This window comes from Nelusetta ayraudi, unplaced genomic scaffold (genome assembly GCF_046127955.1).
Source record: "Nelusetta ayraudi isolate G7.1 ecotype Tasmania unplaced genomic scaffold, CSIRO-AGI_Nayr_v1 ptg000042l, whole genome shotgun sequence".
In the NCBI taxonomy this organism is placed as follows: Eukaryota; Metazoa; Chordata; class Actinopteri; order Tetraodontiformes; family Monacanthidae; genus Nelusetta; species Nelusetta ayraudi.
This window is the reverse complement of record NW_027466092.1, coordinates 12,865,676-12,882,750: the sequence shown is the minus strand read 5'-3', so window position 1 is coordinate 12,882,750 and position 17,075 is coordinate 12,865,676. Positions and strand designations below refer to the sequence as shown.

General features: G+C 43.4%; 2 protein-coding genes and 2 long non-coding RNA genes across 9 annotated transcripts in view; 3 read left to right on the top strand and 1 right to left on the bottom strand.

Moving 5' to 3' along the window:
* Positions 1–2,141: 2,141 nt before the first annotated feature.
* Positions 2,142–4,980, top strand: abi3b (ABI family, member 3b). Its single transcript, XM_076034569.1, has 5 exons — positions 2,142–2,409; positions 3,054–3,221; positions 3,431–3,610; positions 3,737–3,807; positions 4,361–4,980. The coding sequence occupies exons 1-5, from the start codon at positions 2,266–2,268 to the stop codon at positions 4,851–4,853; spliced, it is 1,056 nt and encodes a 351-aa protein (XP_075890684.1). The 5' UTR covers positions 2,142–2,265; the 3' UTR covers positions 4,854–4,980.
* A 2,108-nt stretch (positions 4,981–7,088) lies between these two features.
* LOC142894249 (uncharacterized) lies at positions 7,089–8,088 on the top strand. The gene is made up of 3 exons (XR_012927798.1): positions 7,089–7,150; positions 7,287–7,494; positions 7,691–8,088. It is a non-coding gene; the product is annotated as an uncharacterized LOC142894249 (long non-coding RNA).
* A 1,284-nt stretch (positions 8,089–9,372) lies between these two features.
* Positions 9,373–11,642, top strand: LOC142893724 (uncharacterized). Its single transcript, XR_012927739.1, has 4 exons — positions 9,373–9,413; positions 10,322–10,377; positions 10,464–10,683; positions 11,507–11,642. It is a non-coding gene; the product is annotated as an uncharacterized LOC142893724 (long non-coding RNA).
* Positions 11,643–11,838: 196 nt separating this feature from the next.
* mpp2b (MAGUK p55 scaffold protein 2b) overlaps positions 11,839–17,075 on the bottom strand; it is a 34,352-nt gene continuing 29,115 nt past the window's right edge. For all 6 annotated transcript variants that reach the window (XM_076034562.1, XM_076034564.1, XM_076034563.1 and 3 more), the window contains 6 exons: positions 16,871–16,973; positions 15,832–15,900; positions 15,587–15,748; positions 14,992–15,194; positions 14,419–14,547; positions 11,839–13,489 (listed from right to left, as the gene is read on the bottom strand). In XM_076034562.1, the coding sequence (XP_075890677.1) occupies positions 13,313–13,489; positions 14,419–14,547; positions 14,992–15,194; positions 15,587–15,748; positions 15,832–15,900; positions 16,871–16,973 (843 nt within the window). In that variant the 3' untranslated portion in view covers positions 11,839–13,312. The remainder of the gene's footprint in view (positions 13,490–14,418; positions 14,548–14,991; positions 15,195–15,586; positions 15,749–15,831; positions 15,901–16,870; positions 16,974–17,075) is intronic.

Below are 17,075 nucleotides of genomic sequence, written 5' to 3'. Positions count from 1 at the left end.
TATGCCCTGCCAGGTGGCAGAGACGTGTCATTTTTCCACCAGTCATTGGAAGTTCGATTGCATAAATGCTGGATAAATGCTGCAGACACTGTGCCACTCCCTCTTCACTGTCTCTCTATCTCTCACTCTCTCTCTCTCACACACACACATGTCCAGTTGGATGAGAAGAATGGGGATAAAGCCCGCAGAGAAGTCAGGTTAATGTTGCGCAGACTTTTAGGAAGCAAACTGGAAATATCCTGCTGATCCTAAACACAAAGCTTTAGATTTAAATCTAAAACAGTGAGTCAGTAATCACTGGAAGGGGGGGGAAGGGGGGGGGGGCAAAGAACCAAACCAAACCCTATAAGGGTGCGCCCTTTGGTGTGGCCCTTCAGTTGGTGCAGAACACGTAGTACAAGAGATATGTGTGTTGTTGCTCTGTTCACTTCCCGACTTATGCTGTCTTTGTAACAATAACAAAAAAAAACATGTTTGGACAGCCGTACAGTACGGAGGCACACATGTGGCTCTTCAGACAGAACGTTTATTGCCATGTGCCAAAATTTAACAAACAGCAAAGTGATGAAACCGCATAAAACAACACATCTGGACAGCTGACTGTGCCGTGGAAAACAGACACATGATAAAAAAAATTTTTTTTAAATGAAATGAAAACATCAGGATGACTCACTGGGAAGCTCGGCCTGGCAGACGGAGGTCAGGGCGCAGCAGAACTTTTCCTCTCTCCTATCTACAGTACATAGGCCGTAAGGTGAAAGCCGTATCGTAACAGCATCAAGGATGTTGTGGAATGTCACTGTTTTCACAGGATTTCCTAAAGCAAACACACGTATAGAGTGTTTTCACCGACGTCACATTTTTGCTAGTTACCCGGATGCACAGCCATATTGGGGGGACTCAGATGTCAATATTATGATGAACATCACGCTGAATATGCTGTACATTTTTGGCTGAATTTAAAATGTCAAAACAAAAGGAAAGCCAAGAGGAACGTGCTCCAAAAATATACAGAAAAGGACTCGGTCAGCCGGAGAAAGAGTGATATCATGAAAAATTATGGTTAGGAGGAGGTAAAGTTCTGAACGAGCTAGCCCCCTCGTCTTGGAAAGATGACCCGGCAGTTCCACCTTCAATATCATATCCAGATATATTAAACTTTTTCGTCTTTTCTCCAAGCCCATACACAGCTGAAGACCTAAAGTGTTATAAAGGTTTGGATGCCTTTAACCAGATAGTGTGCGTCTGGCTGAGGAAGACACAGGATCAGCTCATGATTGATAGCATGTGTGTAATATAAGCGATGCTCTAACTCAGTGGTCACCAACCCTGCTTCTGGAGATCTACGGTCCTGCATGTTTTAGATTTCCCTCCAATCTAACACAACCGATAATAAAAAAAAATGTCATTGTTATCAAGCAGCCGAAGTTTATCAAGGGCTTGAAAAAGAGTTAAAAAATGGACGGAAAAGCATTAAGTGTTTTTTATGTGATGAAGTAAAGGGAACATGTCCACTGACATACAATCACTTTTTCAGCTATGTTAAACTTGTTAACAGTCATATTTATGTCAATAAAATCACAGATTTTGTGCCAGCCACAAACATCTCCGTTCTTCGGACAGTTTTTTTTTTTTTTTTACACTCCTCTCACTAATTTGTGATGACTTGTGGTAGTCTAAAGTATTTCAGATGTGTTTCTCGGTCTGACCGGTTATTCCAGCCAAAAATACGGCAATAATGAACAATTTTGTGCGACAATAATCTGGTTGTGTTGCTACATACACAGTCAATTTGCCGCGCGAGTCCCTCCCAAGATGGCGACTTCCGGTTTTGATGACGCCGTGAAAACACTCTGTCCTGACCTAGCTTGAGCAGTTATGTTAGAACAGAAACACGAAAACAGTCTCTCGGGCAGAGCTAATTTGCTGTGAGTTCTGCTGCTGTTCGTCCTCATAAACATCGACGTCACAATCTGGATAATCAGCATCCACGCGGCATCATAGTGTTTCAACAGCATCAGCTCGTCATCGGCGCCGGAGTGAGGTCCTTTTTCTATGCCGCATTGACCTCTAGCGGAATTTCTTGGTAGTACAGCTGTCAAAGGCGCAGCTCCTGAAACTATTCATCACCCTGCGGTGATTCCGCCTCCGCCGCGCCGCGCCGCGCCGCGCCGCGCACCTCCCTGCCTCGACAAGACCGACTCTATCCCGGACAGACGCCACTTGCATCCCCGCGGCCGCCCAGACCACCCGCCGCCTCACGACATGGGAGAAACCAAGGAGCGGCGGAACTTTCCGGAACTTATTTCTCAGATACTAGAAGAAGCGCCGGCAGCCAGGAAGGGTCTGATCGACACCTCCAGTAACCTCCTCGGAGTGGCAGATTACTGCGAGAGCAAGTATCTTCAGGTGAGTCAAAACACGGAAGGAAAACAACATACGTGACTTGTGTCATCGTCATTAGATGACATGATTATTTGTTCTTTTTATTAGGAAATAATAATGACAACAGTTAGGTTGCAGACGTTATTTCATCAACATTTTTGGGGCACTTCAATAAAAAAAACAACAAAATAAAAATGGACCTTTACTTCAAAACCAACTTGTTTTTTCCTATGCAACTTTGCACTTTTGCATTCTGTTCTTGTTTCATGTATGATGTTACACATTGGTTATTGTATGTCACATTAATGATTTGTCTTCACTTTGGTGCAAAATAATCAAATCCTAACATTAAAAAAAATGGACAAAACAAATTAATTAATATAAAAATCACAAATTCTTTTCAATTCTGAGTACACGTGTTATAATGGTAAATGGACTGCACTTCTGTAGCACTATCCAGCACCTTAATGGGAGCCCAAGGTGCTTTAAAACGACCTCTCATTCACCTACATACTCATACGCCAACGGACTGCTCGGCCAGGTCTGTTGGGAGCAATATAGGGTTCAGTGTCTTGCCCAAGAACACTTTGACATGTGGACAGTTGGAGCCAGGATTCGGGGTCACTGGACAACTCACTCAACAGTTTCCATGGCATTTGATTTTGAAGGCAGATGATCCATCCCAGGCCATGGAGGAGGCCAAGGCCCTGGCCGCCCAGTCTTTGGCCAGCGTGACCTACCAGATCAACAGTCTGGCCTGCATCGTGCTGAGACTGCTGGACTCCCAGGCCATGCAGATGAAAGACATGGAGTCATCAGTCAACCTCATCTCCCTGGTGAGCAGCACCTTCCGTATCATCCAGCCCCAAAGTTCAGCATCTGGCCTTTGCCCTTTTTATGTTTTAAAGCAGGTGCATTGCATCCAGGGATTAGAGATTTTTTTTTTTTTTGTTAATTTTATGCTTTTAGTTGGCTCTCGGGTCACTTATTCAGTTTCCAGTGTTTGCAGCAGCTTGTTGCATCTTCACACTGTGCTCTGGCCCAGGGTGCTGCCATCCACTTTGAGAAGGTCGCCAGGAGGGAAATCGGGACTTTCACTTCTCCGAAGGATAAGTCTCGTTCCAAGCTTCTGACCCCGCCTCCTTCAGGCAAGGAGCCAATGAGAAGCTACTCCAGAGCGCCAATATCGTACTCTGCTTTGGACTCTGTCGGCCACTGTTTCCAGGTAAACTGAGTGGACATCCATTAAGTGCTTTTTCAGTGTGACCTCGTCTTTGGCTGACGGGGACCTGGTGATTTCTGGATGCACCGCTTCCTTTTACTAAAATGTTCTTCATTCTGTCTTCAAAAGGTCAGTGAGCAGCCGAGCAGGAAGAGAGCAGGGACTGCTGACAGCATACAGAGCAACAAAGAATATCCTGTGTATGTCGAAATCTGTTCTCCTTTAATTTTTCCATCTTCCTCTGACCTTCACTTAAAAAAAATATATGTATTTAACACATTACACTACTGTATCTAATAAGTGTGTTTGAAAGTTTTCCGTTTAACTCGTACTGAGCTAAAGGTGTTAATGTGACTTAAGGTACAGCTAGTGTGATTTAGTGGCACCTAATGATGAGAAAATATACTACAAAAGAGATTAATGCTAATTTTACCTCGACTATAATCCATTTAAAATGTTGCCAGTTGGGCCTTTAAATTACTGGCTATAATTTTCTTTTGCAGGGAAATACAATAATAACCAGTGTATGAATTCAGTAACAACAATATAAGAGACAACATTAGCTTCTTATTGAACAAGCTTTATGACAATGTTGTTAGCCTAGCCTAGCGTAGAGGGATGGAACAAGGGCTATGCACCACAAAGTCAACTGGATGTTGCTTTATTTCTGAGTCGGAGATTTGTACGGAATGTCTCAGAAAGATCGTTCCATCATGTTTCTGACAAACCTTCTTCCCGTCCTCTCTAATGCAGGTCCAGTCTGGGCATCGCGGTGCCTCCACCCTCAGTTCCCACCTTGCCAACTGTGCCAAACTCCACCAGTGACAGCCAGGCTCCTCCCCCTCCTCCTTCTGATAATCTCAGTGTGTCTTCTCCTCCTCCTCCCCCCCCACCACCACCACCACCCGTGGATTCTGACTTCCCAGCCCCGCCCTCCATGATTTCACAGACATCCATCCCGCCACCGCCTCCCCCGCCGCAAATCTCCCCAGCCGAGTGCCCCCCTCCACCTCCTCCCTTCCCATCAGCTGGCACTGCTCCTCCTCCACCTCCTCCTCCAGCAGCAGGAGGTTCCCCTCTTCCTCCTCCACCTCCTCCTCTCCTCGCAGTAGGTTCTTCTCTACCACCGCCCCCTCCTCCTCCACCTGCGCCAGGATTTGCAGCCCTACCCCCAACAGCCACCTATAGCAGCCTTTCTGGTATTTCACCACCACCACCACCTCCTCCTCCCCCCCCTCTCCATTAACAATCATTATTAACCTGTGGAGTCTGTTTTGATTTATAACAATGTGTATGTATATAAGACATCAACAATAACAACAAACGTTTAAGCCCGTTTTCTATGAGAACCAATAAAGAAAACCCTTTAAAGTGACATCTGCCGTGGTTCTGATTTGAAGTGTGCTGTCTCTGTTGTTTTTTTGCTCTTTTATTTTCTTTTGCAGAACAGAAAATCCTTTGGCGTGTTTCAACAGCACCTCTGCCGCATTCCTCAGCAACAAGCCGCAACACAGAAACTCATGTCTCAGGGCTATCTTCTTCTCCTCTGGCGGCTCCGTTTATTTGCAGTGTCTATCAAAATGACCCCCCTCCCCCACCCCTCCATCCCTCACCTCCCCCCAAAAGTTGGTGGCCGAGAGTCTGGTTTTCCATGCTTGAACAGAAGGTTCTGTTTCTGTTCTTAAAAAAACAAACAAACAAACAAACAACATTAAACAAAAACATTTTTTTTTTATCACTGGGTGTAAACCTGGTTGAGTTATGCCACTTTAAACAGGTCATTTTGCCTGTATATCTGACCTGCACCACTACGCCACTCGCTCTTGAAGATAAGGCCTATTTACGGCAAGGAACACTTCATGCAAGCCCTGACCTGTTCATTTTTTCCTCAGCCTATTCATGCTCATTTAGACAGGCCTTACCGTGGAGAAACGCATGCTTGAAAACATCTGCACAGAGAGGAAAAACAGCTCAAGTCCGGTGCAACATTCATTAAAGCTAGACGAGATGCACAGTTTCAACCTCAGAGCGAATGTTTTTGTGAATTGGTATGCTCTTCTTTGTCAAAGGAAACACCTGAGTTCAACAGGTTCCTGAGACCTTTATTGCACTTTCCTTGAAGGAACAGATGACAGAGAAACATGGAGATGTGGCCCATTTCCAGTCTCTCTGTCCACCGGACACTCCTTCAGAAATGCCAGCTCACCACCTTCAGACATGAGACTGAATTTATACTATTCTGCTTTTATCTGTTTTTCATTATTTTCTATTATCGTAGACATCTAGAAAAAACCTTCTGAAATATATGACAATTCTCCCTGTTGTCAGTTTAACACTTTGTCATGTTTGATTTCAGACATGTTTGTAGAACGGATGAGTTCTAAGCTACAAAAGGAAACTTGATTTAATACAGAAATTCATGAGGGACATCGTTTGGAATGGTAATCTGCAGTTAAAGGCGATGTAATATAAGGAAACTATGCAACAGAGTTAACACAACTCGAAGCCCTGTGTCTTTAACAAAGGCAGTGATGTTGTAAAAGCTCATTAAGTTGTGATCTTACCCAAGTGAAAATAAATTACTCTTTGACACTTACCATCAGGTCAGGACACTGTTATGAGGTACAAGGTAAGAGCCCTTCACACCCTTCTGTACCTCTTCTGTTTTTGTTTAGCACACATTAATTACACCTTCCTCAACTTGGACATTGTCAACTTTAATAATGTAATTTCAGTTGAGCTCAAGTTGGAATCTAGGTCCACTGGCATCAGTTCAAGTGACACAGTGTGAAGTCAAACATTAGCTTAGTGGGGCATCGACTTCTAGTTCTCTTATTTTAAGTATCCTGATTTAGTTTAGTCTTCTTAAAATTGCAGAATTCTATTGAATAAAACTGCCACTGTTGAAAAAAAAGAAAGAAGTGTTAAAGTGAGCGCTCAGACACAGAGATGTAAAGGCTGACATGGTGCATGCTGTCACTTGTTATTCATGTTTGAGTCTGTACTGCCAAAGGCCACAGACAAATCCTGCACATAACTTCTCTGTCCTAGATTGGAAATACCGAACCAAGTCAACATTATTATTTTCATAAGAAAAAGAAAATGGAAAATCTGTTCAAATTTTTGTTCAAGGACTCAAACATTATGGCACATGGAAAAAAAACAGCATATGATCTGTTGTTGTCTAATTGGTTGTGATCATAAAATGATGGTTTTAGTTTGTATTAGTCAGTTGTAGAGGCAAGTTTATGTTTTGGGTAATGAAATGAGTGGGACAATCAGAGAAGAAGCAGGACGGGTCTTGACAAGAAAAGTAGTGGGTGTGACATTGCTGCCTATTACCCTCCAGTGGCAGAGACGGGTATTACAACAAACAACAGTTTGATTGAAATACTTAACATAACTGCTGTCAGTGAAGCCACAGTCCCAACCTGACGTTAGACTTTAATCAACCTAATATACTTGCTTTTTCTCCACCTTGCAGTAATGAAAACAAGTTGACCAAAGTCCTGTCATGATGTTTATAGAAACTTTAGTATTTATGTGAGTACCTTTATGAAGTAAACATTATATTCACAATAAGAGCTTAACTTGAAACTAAAGATCTTAGAGTGATGGAATATGTGTGTGTGTGTGTGTGTGTGTGTGTGTGTGTGTGTGTGTGTGTGTGTGTGTGTAGGACACCATTGCTGCTGATTGCATTGATAGCATATCTGTGCTCCAGCAAGAGCTGTGAAGGCAGTACCACACTGAGAGGTCTACAGGACGCACCTGCGGGACAACTGTCCATCCTTTTGCCTGGAGATGAAGATGTGACTTGTGGCGACAGGTTCCCTCATCAGTACAGACAGGGCAGCACAACTGATTTTCCCCCGCCGTACTCACTGGTAAGAGAATTGTCACAACAATGTCTATATAAAGTACCCCTTTAATCTGCTAATATTAATATTAGCAAACGAGATGTATATATATATATATATATATATATATATATATATATATATATATATATATATATACATATATATGCACATGTATACATGTATGTACACATATACATATATATATCCACATGTCATGTAGGTTGACCCCAAGCCGAGGAGCATGTGGCCAGGAGGTCCACCGCCTGCCTACGAAATGTACCCCATCACACTGCACCACTGGCGGGCACCCGGGGAGCCTCTTCATCCCAGCCCACCAACCTCACCCAGCAGCTGCGAGTGGTCGGAGACAGACAGTCCAAACCAGTTGTCCACCATCTCTGTCTCTTCACTCTCCAACAGTGAAGAGTTCATTGGGTGTGCGTGTTTACCCCGCAGTGTTGTAGATGCAATGCCGATGCTCATTTGATTTGTACAGCATCAGAACTTCAGGGTGAACATTAACTGTTAGACAGTGAAGTTGCATTGTGTCTTTTTACATTTGAATTCATTTTCAAAAGAACATCCAAACTACAATTGGTCGCCACCTGCGTCTACACACAGCAGAATCATCAGAGCACCGAGTTCATTCATTCATCTTCTATACCCGCTTATTCCTGAGCTCAGGGTCACGGGGGTCTGCTGGAGCCTATCCCAGCTGTCTTAGGGCGAAGGCAGGGTGACACCCTGGACAAGTCGCACGGCCACATAGAGACAAACAACCATTCACACTCACATGCACACCTATGGACAATTTAGAGTGTTCAATTGACCTTGCATGCATGTTTTTTGGAGTGTGGGAGGAGGCCGGAGAACCCGGAGGGAACCCACGCAGACACAGGGAGAACATGCAAACTCCACACAGAAAGGTCCCAGGCCCGGGCCCGGGCTCGAACCCTGTGAGGCAGCAGCGCTAACCACTGCGCCACCGTGTCGCCCGAGCACCGAGTTTCTCTATGTATATGCTTTTGTTTTGTTGTTACATGTAATAAATGAATAAATAACTTTCTGGTCACAAATTTTGTTCTACTGTCGAAGGAGATTGATTGTTTCCTTGGCGATGGAACCATGTTAAGGTAAAAGTATGAGTTTGAAGCCACTGATATATATTTTACTGCAAGCTCATTGGAAGGAAAGCAAGGAAATGTCATTTCAGCTATTTCCACACTGCTGTGACTGCCATTGGACACACCATCATACACACAGTAGGCTACCACTGTTTGATTCTATTGCACTTTTGGGGTTCTACCAAAACAACTAAAACAGCTGCTCAGATGTTCAACCACAATTGGACAAGATGCTTCACAAGCCACCAACCACGAATGTATCAAGGAAATAAAACAAATCAAGAGTTAAAGGTTCCACGTAATAACAATTATTTTCACCAGTGTTTTATGTCAACATGTCCAACGAAACTTGAGAGAAGACATAAGAAAACTTTGTCAGTTAGCTCTTTTGCTAGCTCCACTATTCAGAAAGTGAGCCAAACACACCTAGTTGCGGAAGTTAGCTCTTTGTGATGTCACAAAGGCTATTGCTATCTCAGTGCAATTTCATTGCAAGATAAGTTCTGTCATGTTTCATTTCAGACATTTTTTTTTGTAATAATTGATGACCTAAACACCACTAAATAAAACTCTTGATGTAATATAGAACTTTACAGATTACATTGTTTTCAATGGTATTCTGCATTTAAAGGTTCTGTAATAAAATCAAACTATGTAGCAGAGTGAACGCCTCAAACGTCTCAAAGCCCTGTGTCTTTAACAAAGGCAGTGATGTTGTAAAAGCTCATTAAGTTGTGATCTTACCCAGGTGAAACGTTATACTTTGACAGTTACCATGGGGGTAAGGAGACCTCTGTTTTTATTAGGTTTCTAAATAAGGTAAGACCCCTTCTCTTGTTATTTACCGCACATTAATTACAGCTTCCTTATCTTGGATAATGTCAACTTCAAAGTTTTATTTCAATCAAGCTGAAGTTAGAAAAAGGCAAAAGATTTATAGGATGAAGGTCCACTGGCAGCTGTTCAAGTCACACAGTGTCAAGTCAAACATTATGCAGTGTATTGAGACGTCGACTTCTAGCTGTTCTCTTCATTCTAGTGTCTTCATTTAGTTTAGTGTTCATGAAATTCCATATTCCTACTAAATAAAATGACCACTGTTTAATAAGCATTCAAAGAAATCATTGTTAAAGTGAGCGCTCAGACACAGAGATGTAAAGGCCAACAGGGTGTACGCTCTCACTTGTTATTTGATGTTTGATTCTGTATTGCCAAAGGCCACAGAAAAATCCTTCTCAAATAACTTTGTATCTTTGCTCGCAAATACTTCACCAAGTCAACATTATTATTTTAATAAGAATAAGGAAAGGGAAAATCTGTTTAAATTGTCATTTGAGGTCTCAAACATCATTGCACGTGAGGAAAAAATACATTGCTGTCGAAATGGTCGTGATCGTAAAAAAAAATATTTTAGTTGCTGCTTTTATTGTGGGATTAGCAAGTCTTAAAAATGTTACGAGTTTATGTCATGGGTTATGGTATGAGAGGGCCAATCAGAAGAGAAGCAGGACGGGCCTTGGGAAGAAAAGCAGTGGGTGTGACAAACGCTGCTTATTGCCTTCCAGTGGCAGAGACGGGTATTACAGCAAATATATTTTGATCACAATGTTATGTGCGTGTGTGTGTGTGTGTGTGTACTTTGTATAACTGCTGCCAGTCAACCTCCAGCCCCACCTGACATTACTCTTTAATCAACCGTATGTATTTGCCTTTTCTTCACCCTGCAGTAATGTCAGCAAGTTGACCAAAGTCCCGTCATGGCAACTAATATTTTTGCATATATGTGAGTAGTAAACAATGCATTAACAGAAAGATCTTGACTTGAAACTGAAAATAATGGAATGTGTGTGTGTGTGTGTGTGTATGTAGAGGCCCAGCGCTGATCATTGGCCTCGCTTTAGTGCTGCTCTGCATCTACATGGACCGTAAAAAGAAGTCAATAAATGACGATACCACAGCGACAACGCAACAAGACACACCTGCAGCAGCACCGTATTCCATTCCTTTGCCTGAGGATGAAGAAGTGACACATTACGACAGGTTCCCTCCTCGGTACAGCACAGTCGATCATCCCCCACCGTACTCAATGGTGAGACAACTGTACAATTACTGCCTGCAGACCTGAGCAAAGAGTCAGCTCTTTGTTAGTCATATTAACAATTTATACGTAAATAATAACTGATTTTCTTTAAAGGTTCAATATCATGCAAATATTGTGAAAACTTTACCAACATTCGCAGCCCTTTGTGATGTCACAAACGGCACCAGTGCCAATGGAGTCACTTAAGCAGGAAATTGAAACAGTTTCAGGATGTTGTATTAACTGCCTTGCCGATTACTGAGGATTGCATAATATTATATATGTGTGTATATACGTATATATATATATATGTGTGTATATACGTATATATATATATATGTGTGTATATACGTATATATATATATATATATATATATATATATATATATACATATATATACATATATATATACACATATATATATATATATATATATATATATATATATATATACGTATATATATATATATATATATATATATATATATATATACATATACATATATATACATATATATATACACATATACATATATATATATATATATATATATATATATATACGTATATATATATATATATATATATATATATATACATATACATATATATACATATATATATACACATATACATATATATATATATATATACACATATACATATATATATATATATATATATATATATATATACATATATGTATACATACGTATACACACACACACACACACACACACACACATATATATATATATATATATATATATACACACACATATATATAAAGACACACATGCATGAATATGTATAAAAAGACACGTCCTTCAGTTTGATCCCAGGCTGACGAACATATGGCCGGGAGGTCCACCGCCTGCCTACGAAATGTACCCCATCACACTGCCACTGGCACTGCACCACTGGGGGGCACCCGGGGAGCCTCGTCATCCCAGCCCACTGTCCTCACCCAGCAGTCGCGAGCAGCCGCAGACAGACAGTCCGCACCAGTTGTCCACCAGTTGATCCGCCTCTTCAGGCTCCAACAGCGAAGGGTTCTTCGTGCTTTTACCCCCCAGTGTTGTAGATGCGATACAGACACTCATTTGATTTGTTTAGCATCAGAACTTCAGGGTGAACATTAACTGTTAGACAGTGAAGTTGCATTGTGTCTTTTTACATTTTAATTCATTTTCAAAAGAACATCCAAACTACAATTGGTCGCCACCTGCATCTACACACAGCAGAATCATCAGAGCACCGAGTTTCTCTATGTATATACTCTTTATTACTATACAGTACTTACAGATTTGTGGGTACATATAATAAATTAATAAATAGGTTTCCGGTAATACATTTTGTTCTACTGTCTAAGGAGAGTGTTTCCTTGGCTTTGGAACCATGTTAAGGCAAAAGTATGAGTTTGAAGCCACTGATAAATATTTTACAGCTAGCTCATTGGGAAGGGAAGCAAAAGAAATGCTATTTCAGCTATTGCCACACTGCTGTGTATGAGAGATGTGCACACCATCATACACAGTCAGCTCACACTGGAGGCTACCACTGCAGTTTGATTCTATTGCACTATTGCGGTTGTCATGACTACCAAAACAACTAACACGGCTGCTCAGATGGTGAGCCGCCACATGGATCCTCTTGCCGTCCATCAAACAAGATGCTTCGCAAGCCTCCGACCACAAACGCACAGAAAACAAACCAATCAAGAGTTTAAGGTCCCATGTCGTGAAAATGATTTTCACCAGCGATTTACGACATCAAGAAAAGACAAGAGGAAAAGCTCGTCCTCTTTTTGTTAGCTCCACTTTTCAGATAGTGTGAGCAGAAACACCCGGCTGTGGAAGTCAGCCCTTTGTGATGTCACAAAGGCTACTCCTATCTCTCTCAGGGTAGTGACAACACCCGGAGTCATCTGCTGGTTCCAACAAAGCCTCCTGCTCAAACAGAGTGTTAACTCACTTTAGTGATCTAATTGTCCACTTGTGTTCTGAATTAATTGAAGAAATATGTATATGTGGTTTGTTTGTTTTTTAAATTAAAGTGAGAATTGTGATACTAGGTCTTCCACTGCTGTGTTAATAAAATTAATTAACATCATGTTAATTCTACCATATTGAACTGTTTGATAAAAAAAAACACATACTGTGTAAACCAATCATGTCATCAAATATTTGAGAATTATAAAAAATGAGGGTCTGATGTAAACGTCACACCACGAAAGGCTGGAAAGGCTAAAAAGCTGAACATCCAACAGCCTTCAACAGAAAACTGGAAGCTGCAGGACACTCTTTAGTCTACATTTATTACCATCTTGTGACACACACCCACACACACATTCACTGGAACAACTGCACTCCACTCTGAACTCTTCCCCACAGATTATCCATCGAATGAGTCCAATTCCAACCAATGAAACACAACGTTGACGTGGGCTCAAGAAGAAGATCGATAAATTGTCCCAGAAAAAAAAAAGCGATAATAATAATGATAATAATAATAATAATAATAATGATTAAAAAAAAAGCTCTACGTGAGGCTGATGTTTTCTGATTTTCCGATTGCCAGTGACAGCCATTTGGAGCTACTAGTGTTAGATTGTCCTCCAGCGCCTCCGTGGCGCTCTCAGAAAACCCAGCTCACTGGTACCCACTGCTGTTCCGTCGACAGCTTCTCCAGCGCCGACCGTAGACTCCGGAAGGCCGCCTCCAGGCCGTCGTTCACGATGCACACGTCAAAGTAGTGTCCATACGCCCTTTTGATGCGCTCGCTCTCGTCCACCGTCCTCCTCAGCTCGGAGTCCTGGAAGAGGCGGCCGGGAACTGCGTGTCAGGCAGCGACTCGGGAGCAAGCAAACAAGGCAACAGGAACTCGCGACGAAATTGCGTTGCATAATTCAAGAGTTTGGAATGCGGCTTTCTTGTTGGCGCCTTGCTAAGCAGCGCAAACACATTATGTATTCGCTGAAGTAACACAGCGAGCAGTATGGGCCCGGCATGCCAAACCCCTTCAGAGCTCCACATGGAACCTTTTTATGGCTGCTGCTGGAAATGAGCGATGACAAATTCTGCAGCACATGGTTTTGTCAAAAAAAAGTTGCTGCTTAATCTACAAAACATAGGCGTATCTTGCTGCTAATTCTATAAAATCCAAGTTTTTGGGATTTTTAAGGAAATATGAAGTGTCTTTACATCTTAGCAAACTACTACATGTCTGAATGTGATTAATGTAACAATTACAGACACAGACAACAGAGGCACAAATGGTCTCATCTACACTGAAATGCTTCACAATATCCACTTTTAATTTAACAAAATTGTTTCATTTAGACGCCTGGATCAGTGTAGACCAGACATGGACAAACTACGGCCAGATGCGGGCCGTTACGATTTTTAACCGAACTTGAAGAAATGATATTCATAGTAATTAAGTCATGAAATACCTGTATTTTGTTATTGCGTTATAAGAGTCATTTCAATAAAGAGTTAAATACTGAGGGGCTTCAAAGACCCTGATTTTGTTGCCACGCTTTTGTTCATTTTCAATTGACATCAAAGCTAATGTTTTCTATATATCCCCTGACATATGTTTTGTCTCCAAGGTGGTGGCTAACCAAAACACTCCATCCATCTGCTCCTGCTCCGGCCCCTCTGTCAAATTTTACAACCCACTGTGGTCCCACCAGTCAAAAACCTTGCCCACCCCTGGTGTAGACACGTGCACGCACGCACCGTTAGCTGTTTGGTCACCACTCCCGACTCGATCGCAGTCCGATTCATGGCTTTGAGAACCTCGAAATCTGGGGCTTCGATGAACACGACGTAGGGCAGAAACTCTGATGTCCGCAGGACTTTGAGGGCCTTCAGAGAGAGAGAAAGAGAGAGAGAGAGAGAGAGAGAGAGAGAGAGAGAGAGAGAAAGCAAGAGAGAGAGAGAGAGAGAGAGAGAGAGACAGCAAGAGAGAGAGAGAGAGAGACAGCAAGAGAGAGAGTGAGAGACAGCAAGAGAGAGACAGAGAGACAGCGAGAGAGAAACATTTCCGTTACAACAACCTCATCAATGCGCAGCGGCGATTCGGCGAACAATTGAAATTCACCCGCAGCATCTTTATCTCGCAAACTAATCAAGCTAATGAGCGAGGAAAGAGATTAGTCGAGCATTGAGAGGCTGTGGCGTCGCTTAAAGGATTTCAGATTAATATTAATGATGTGAACTGTTCAAGAAGTCTAATAAGCAAACAAAAGTTTTCATCTCAACTGAGATACAATGTGAAGTTTTCCAGAGAGCAGAGACGGGAGGCTGCACCTGCGGGTTGACGTCCAGGATGCAGATCTTGGCCGTCTCCATCACCTCGTGGATGGAGTTGATCTTGGTGCCGTACAGGTTGCCGTCGTACTCGCCGTGCTCCAGGAAGCGGCCGCTCTTGATGTCGCACTCCATCTCGCTGCGGCTCATGAAGGAGTACATCTGGCCGTCCCTCTCGTCCACCTTGGGTTTCCTGGAGGTGACTGTGCACAGGGAGTTGAGTGAGAGAAGTTCTTCTCAACTGGTGGAGTCTCAGGGGACAAGCAAGTATTAACATCCTTTTTCAGTTGGTATTTTGTGATATTCTAATTTTCTGAGACACTAAATTTTAGGATTTTATTATCTGTGAGCCATAATCATCAAAATTACAAGAAATAAAAGCTTGAAATATTACACTGTATGTGTAATGAATCTATATCAAATAACCGTTTCACTTTCTGATACGACTGACAAAAAATATTGAACTTTTTCACGATATTCACTTTTTTCTTTCTTTTTTTTTTAAAAAAAGGGACCTGTATATATTCAAAATTTGGAGAAGAAATCACGGCGAGGGAACCGAGAGGAACCTGAGGCAACAAGCGGCTGCACTCACAGGGGACAGTGGTGCCGTAGCGCTGCGGGTCCGACACCATCAGTTTGTTCTTCAGGCTGCGGCGGCCCACCCCCTGGGCACCAATCAGGACCAGCGTCTTCCTCCTGAAGGGCGGGACCTTGGCCACCTCCTCGTATATCCGCAGCTCGTGGCGGTCGAACTCTGGGCAGGCAACGAGAGGGCGGCGCCTCTGAGTGACTCGTTCACCCGACGAGGAGTCGCTGGAACAGCGCGAGCCGCCTTACCTGCGTTTTTGGTGGTCAAATACATCATCTTCTTCTTCTTCTTGCCGCCCATGCCGGCGCACAGGGGACCTGCAGCAGGCAGAACCACACGGTAAAATAAATCAATCAATGAATAAATAAATAAAAAGCACTCAATCTGGGGTCTTGCTCTACAAGTCCGTTCAACAGAGTCCTGCTTCAAGTGATTTAGTGGCAGAGGGAAACTGTCCGCTGCCTCGTAAATCCCCCACAGAGTGGGACCAAGGTCGGCGAGGTGGCGGGACCACTAGGTGGCACTGTGCACCAACACAGAGGGGAACACCTGTGACTCGGCAGTCTGCTGAGCGGCCAGTATGGGGGAGGGAGACGTCCTCCAAACAAATGTGTGCGCGGAGACACGCGGAGCTGCTCGTTCTTCAGAGCAGCTCCACCATCTGCTCCGTCCCGCTTGCAGCCAAAGTCCTATTAATATTCCGCGCTTCTTAATTTGACAATTTCACAATCTGACAACCCAAATACTAACAGTTTGATTAATTCATTAATTAATTTATTTTTAATTCCAAGCGTCCGCTCGGCTGGAGGCGCGTGCTGGAGGTAGGCAGGCAGGTGCGACCTTGTCGCGCTTCAAGGGCGCCACAGTCCGCCTGTCATCCTCCTCCTCCTCCTCCTCCAGAAGTGAAGGGCACGCCGGCGGCTTTGACTCACCCTCCCCCGCCCCCTCCTCCCCCTGCTGCTCCGGGGGCAGAGGGAGCGGACCTGCAGAACACAGCCTCTCTTCCAGGCTTCGTCTCAGAGGTGCACAGACGACTATTGATCACTTTTTTTTTTCTTTTTTGACGCTGCCGGGTTTCTTATCGCAGCTCCTCCTCCGTCAGGGGGTGAGGAGGTGGGGGGACGGGCTGATGCTCATTACCAGTGTTGGCTGATGCTCTGGAGCGAGCGGGACGGGTCGCTGCTGTGATGGCAGATGTTGTCTTTGTCGCCGGTGGTCACGGCTGCATAATGGTGACGCCTGCCCGCCCACCCGCCCGCCCACCTGCCAGCCACCCGGCCGGAGTACCTGCAGTGGCGAGCTCCAGATCCCTCTTCACGAAGGCCTTCCTCTTCTCCTCGAGTAGCTGGCTCGGGATGAGACCGGCGCTGCCGCCCTCGATGTGACAGGCCTGTGGGGGAAGGAGGGATGGGGGCACAGAGAAAAAGAGATGAGTTTTTTTCTCTCTTTTTTTTCGGGGGGAAAATATTTCAGCGCCTTCAAAAGGGTGAGG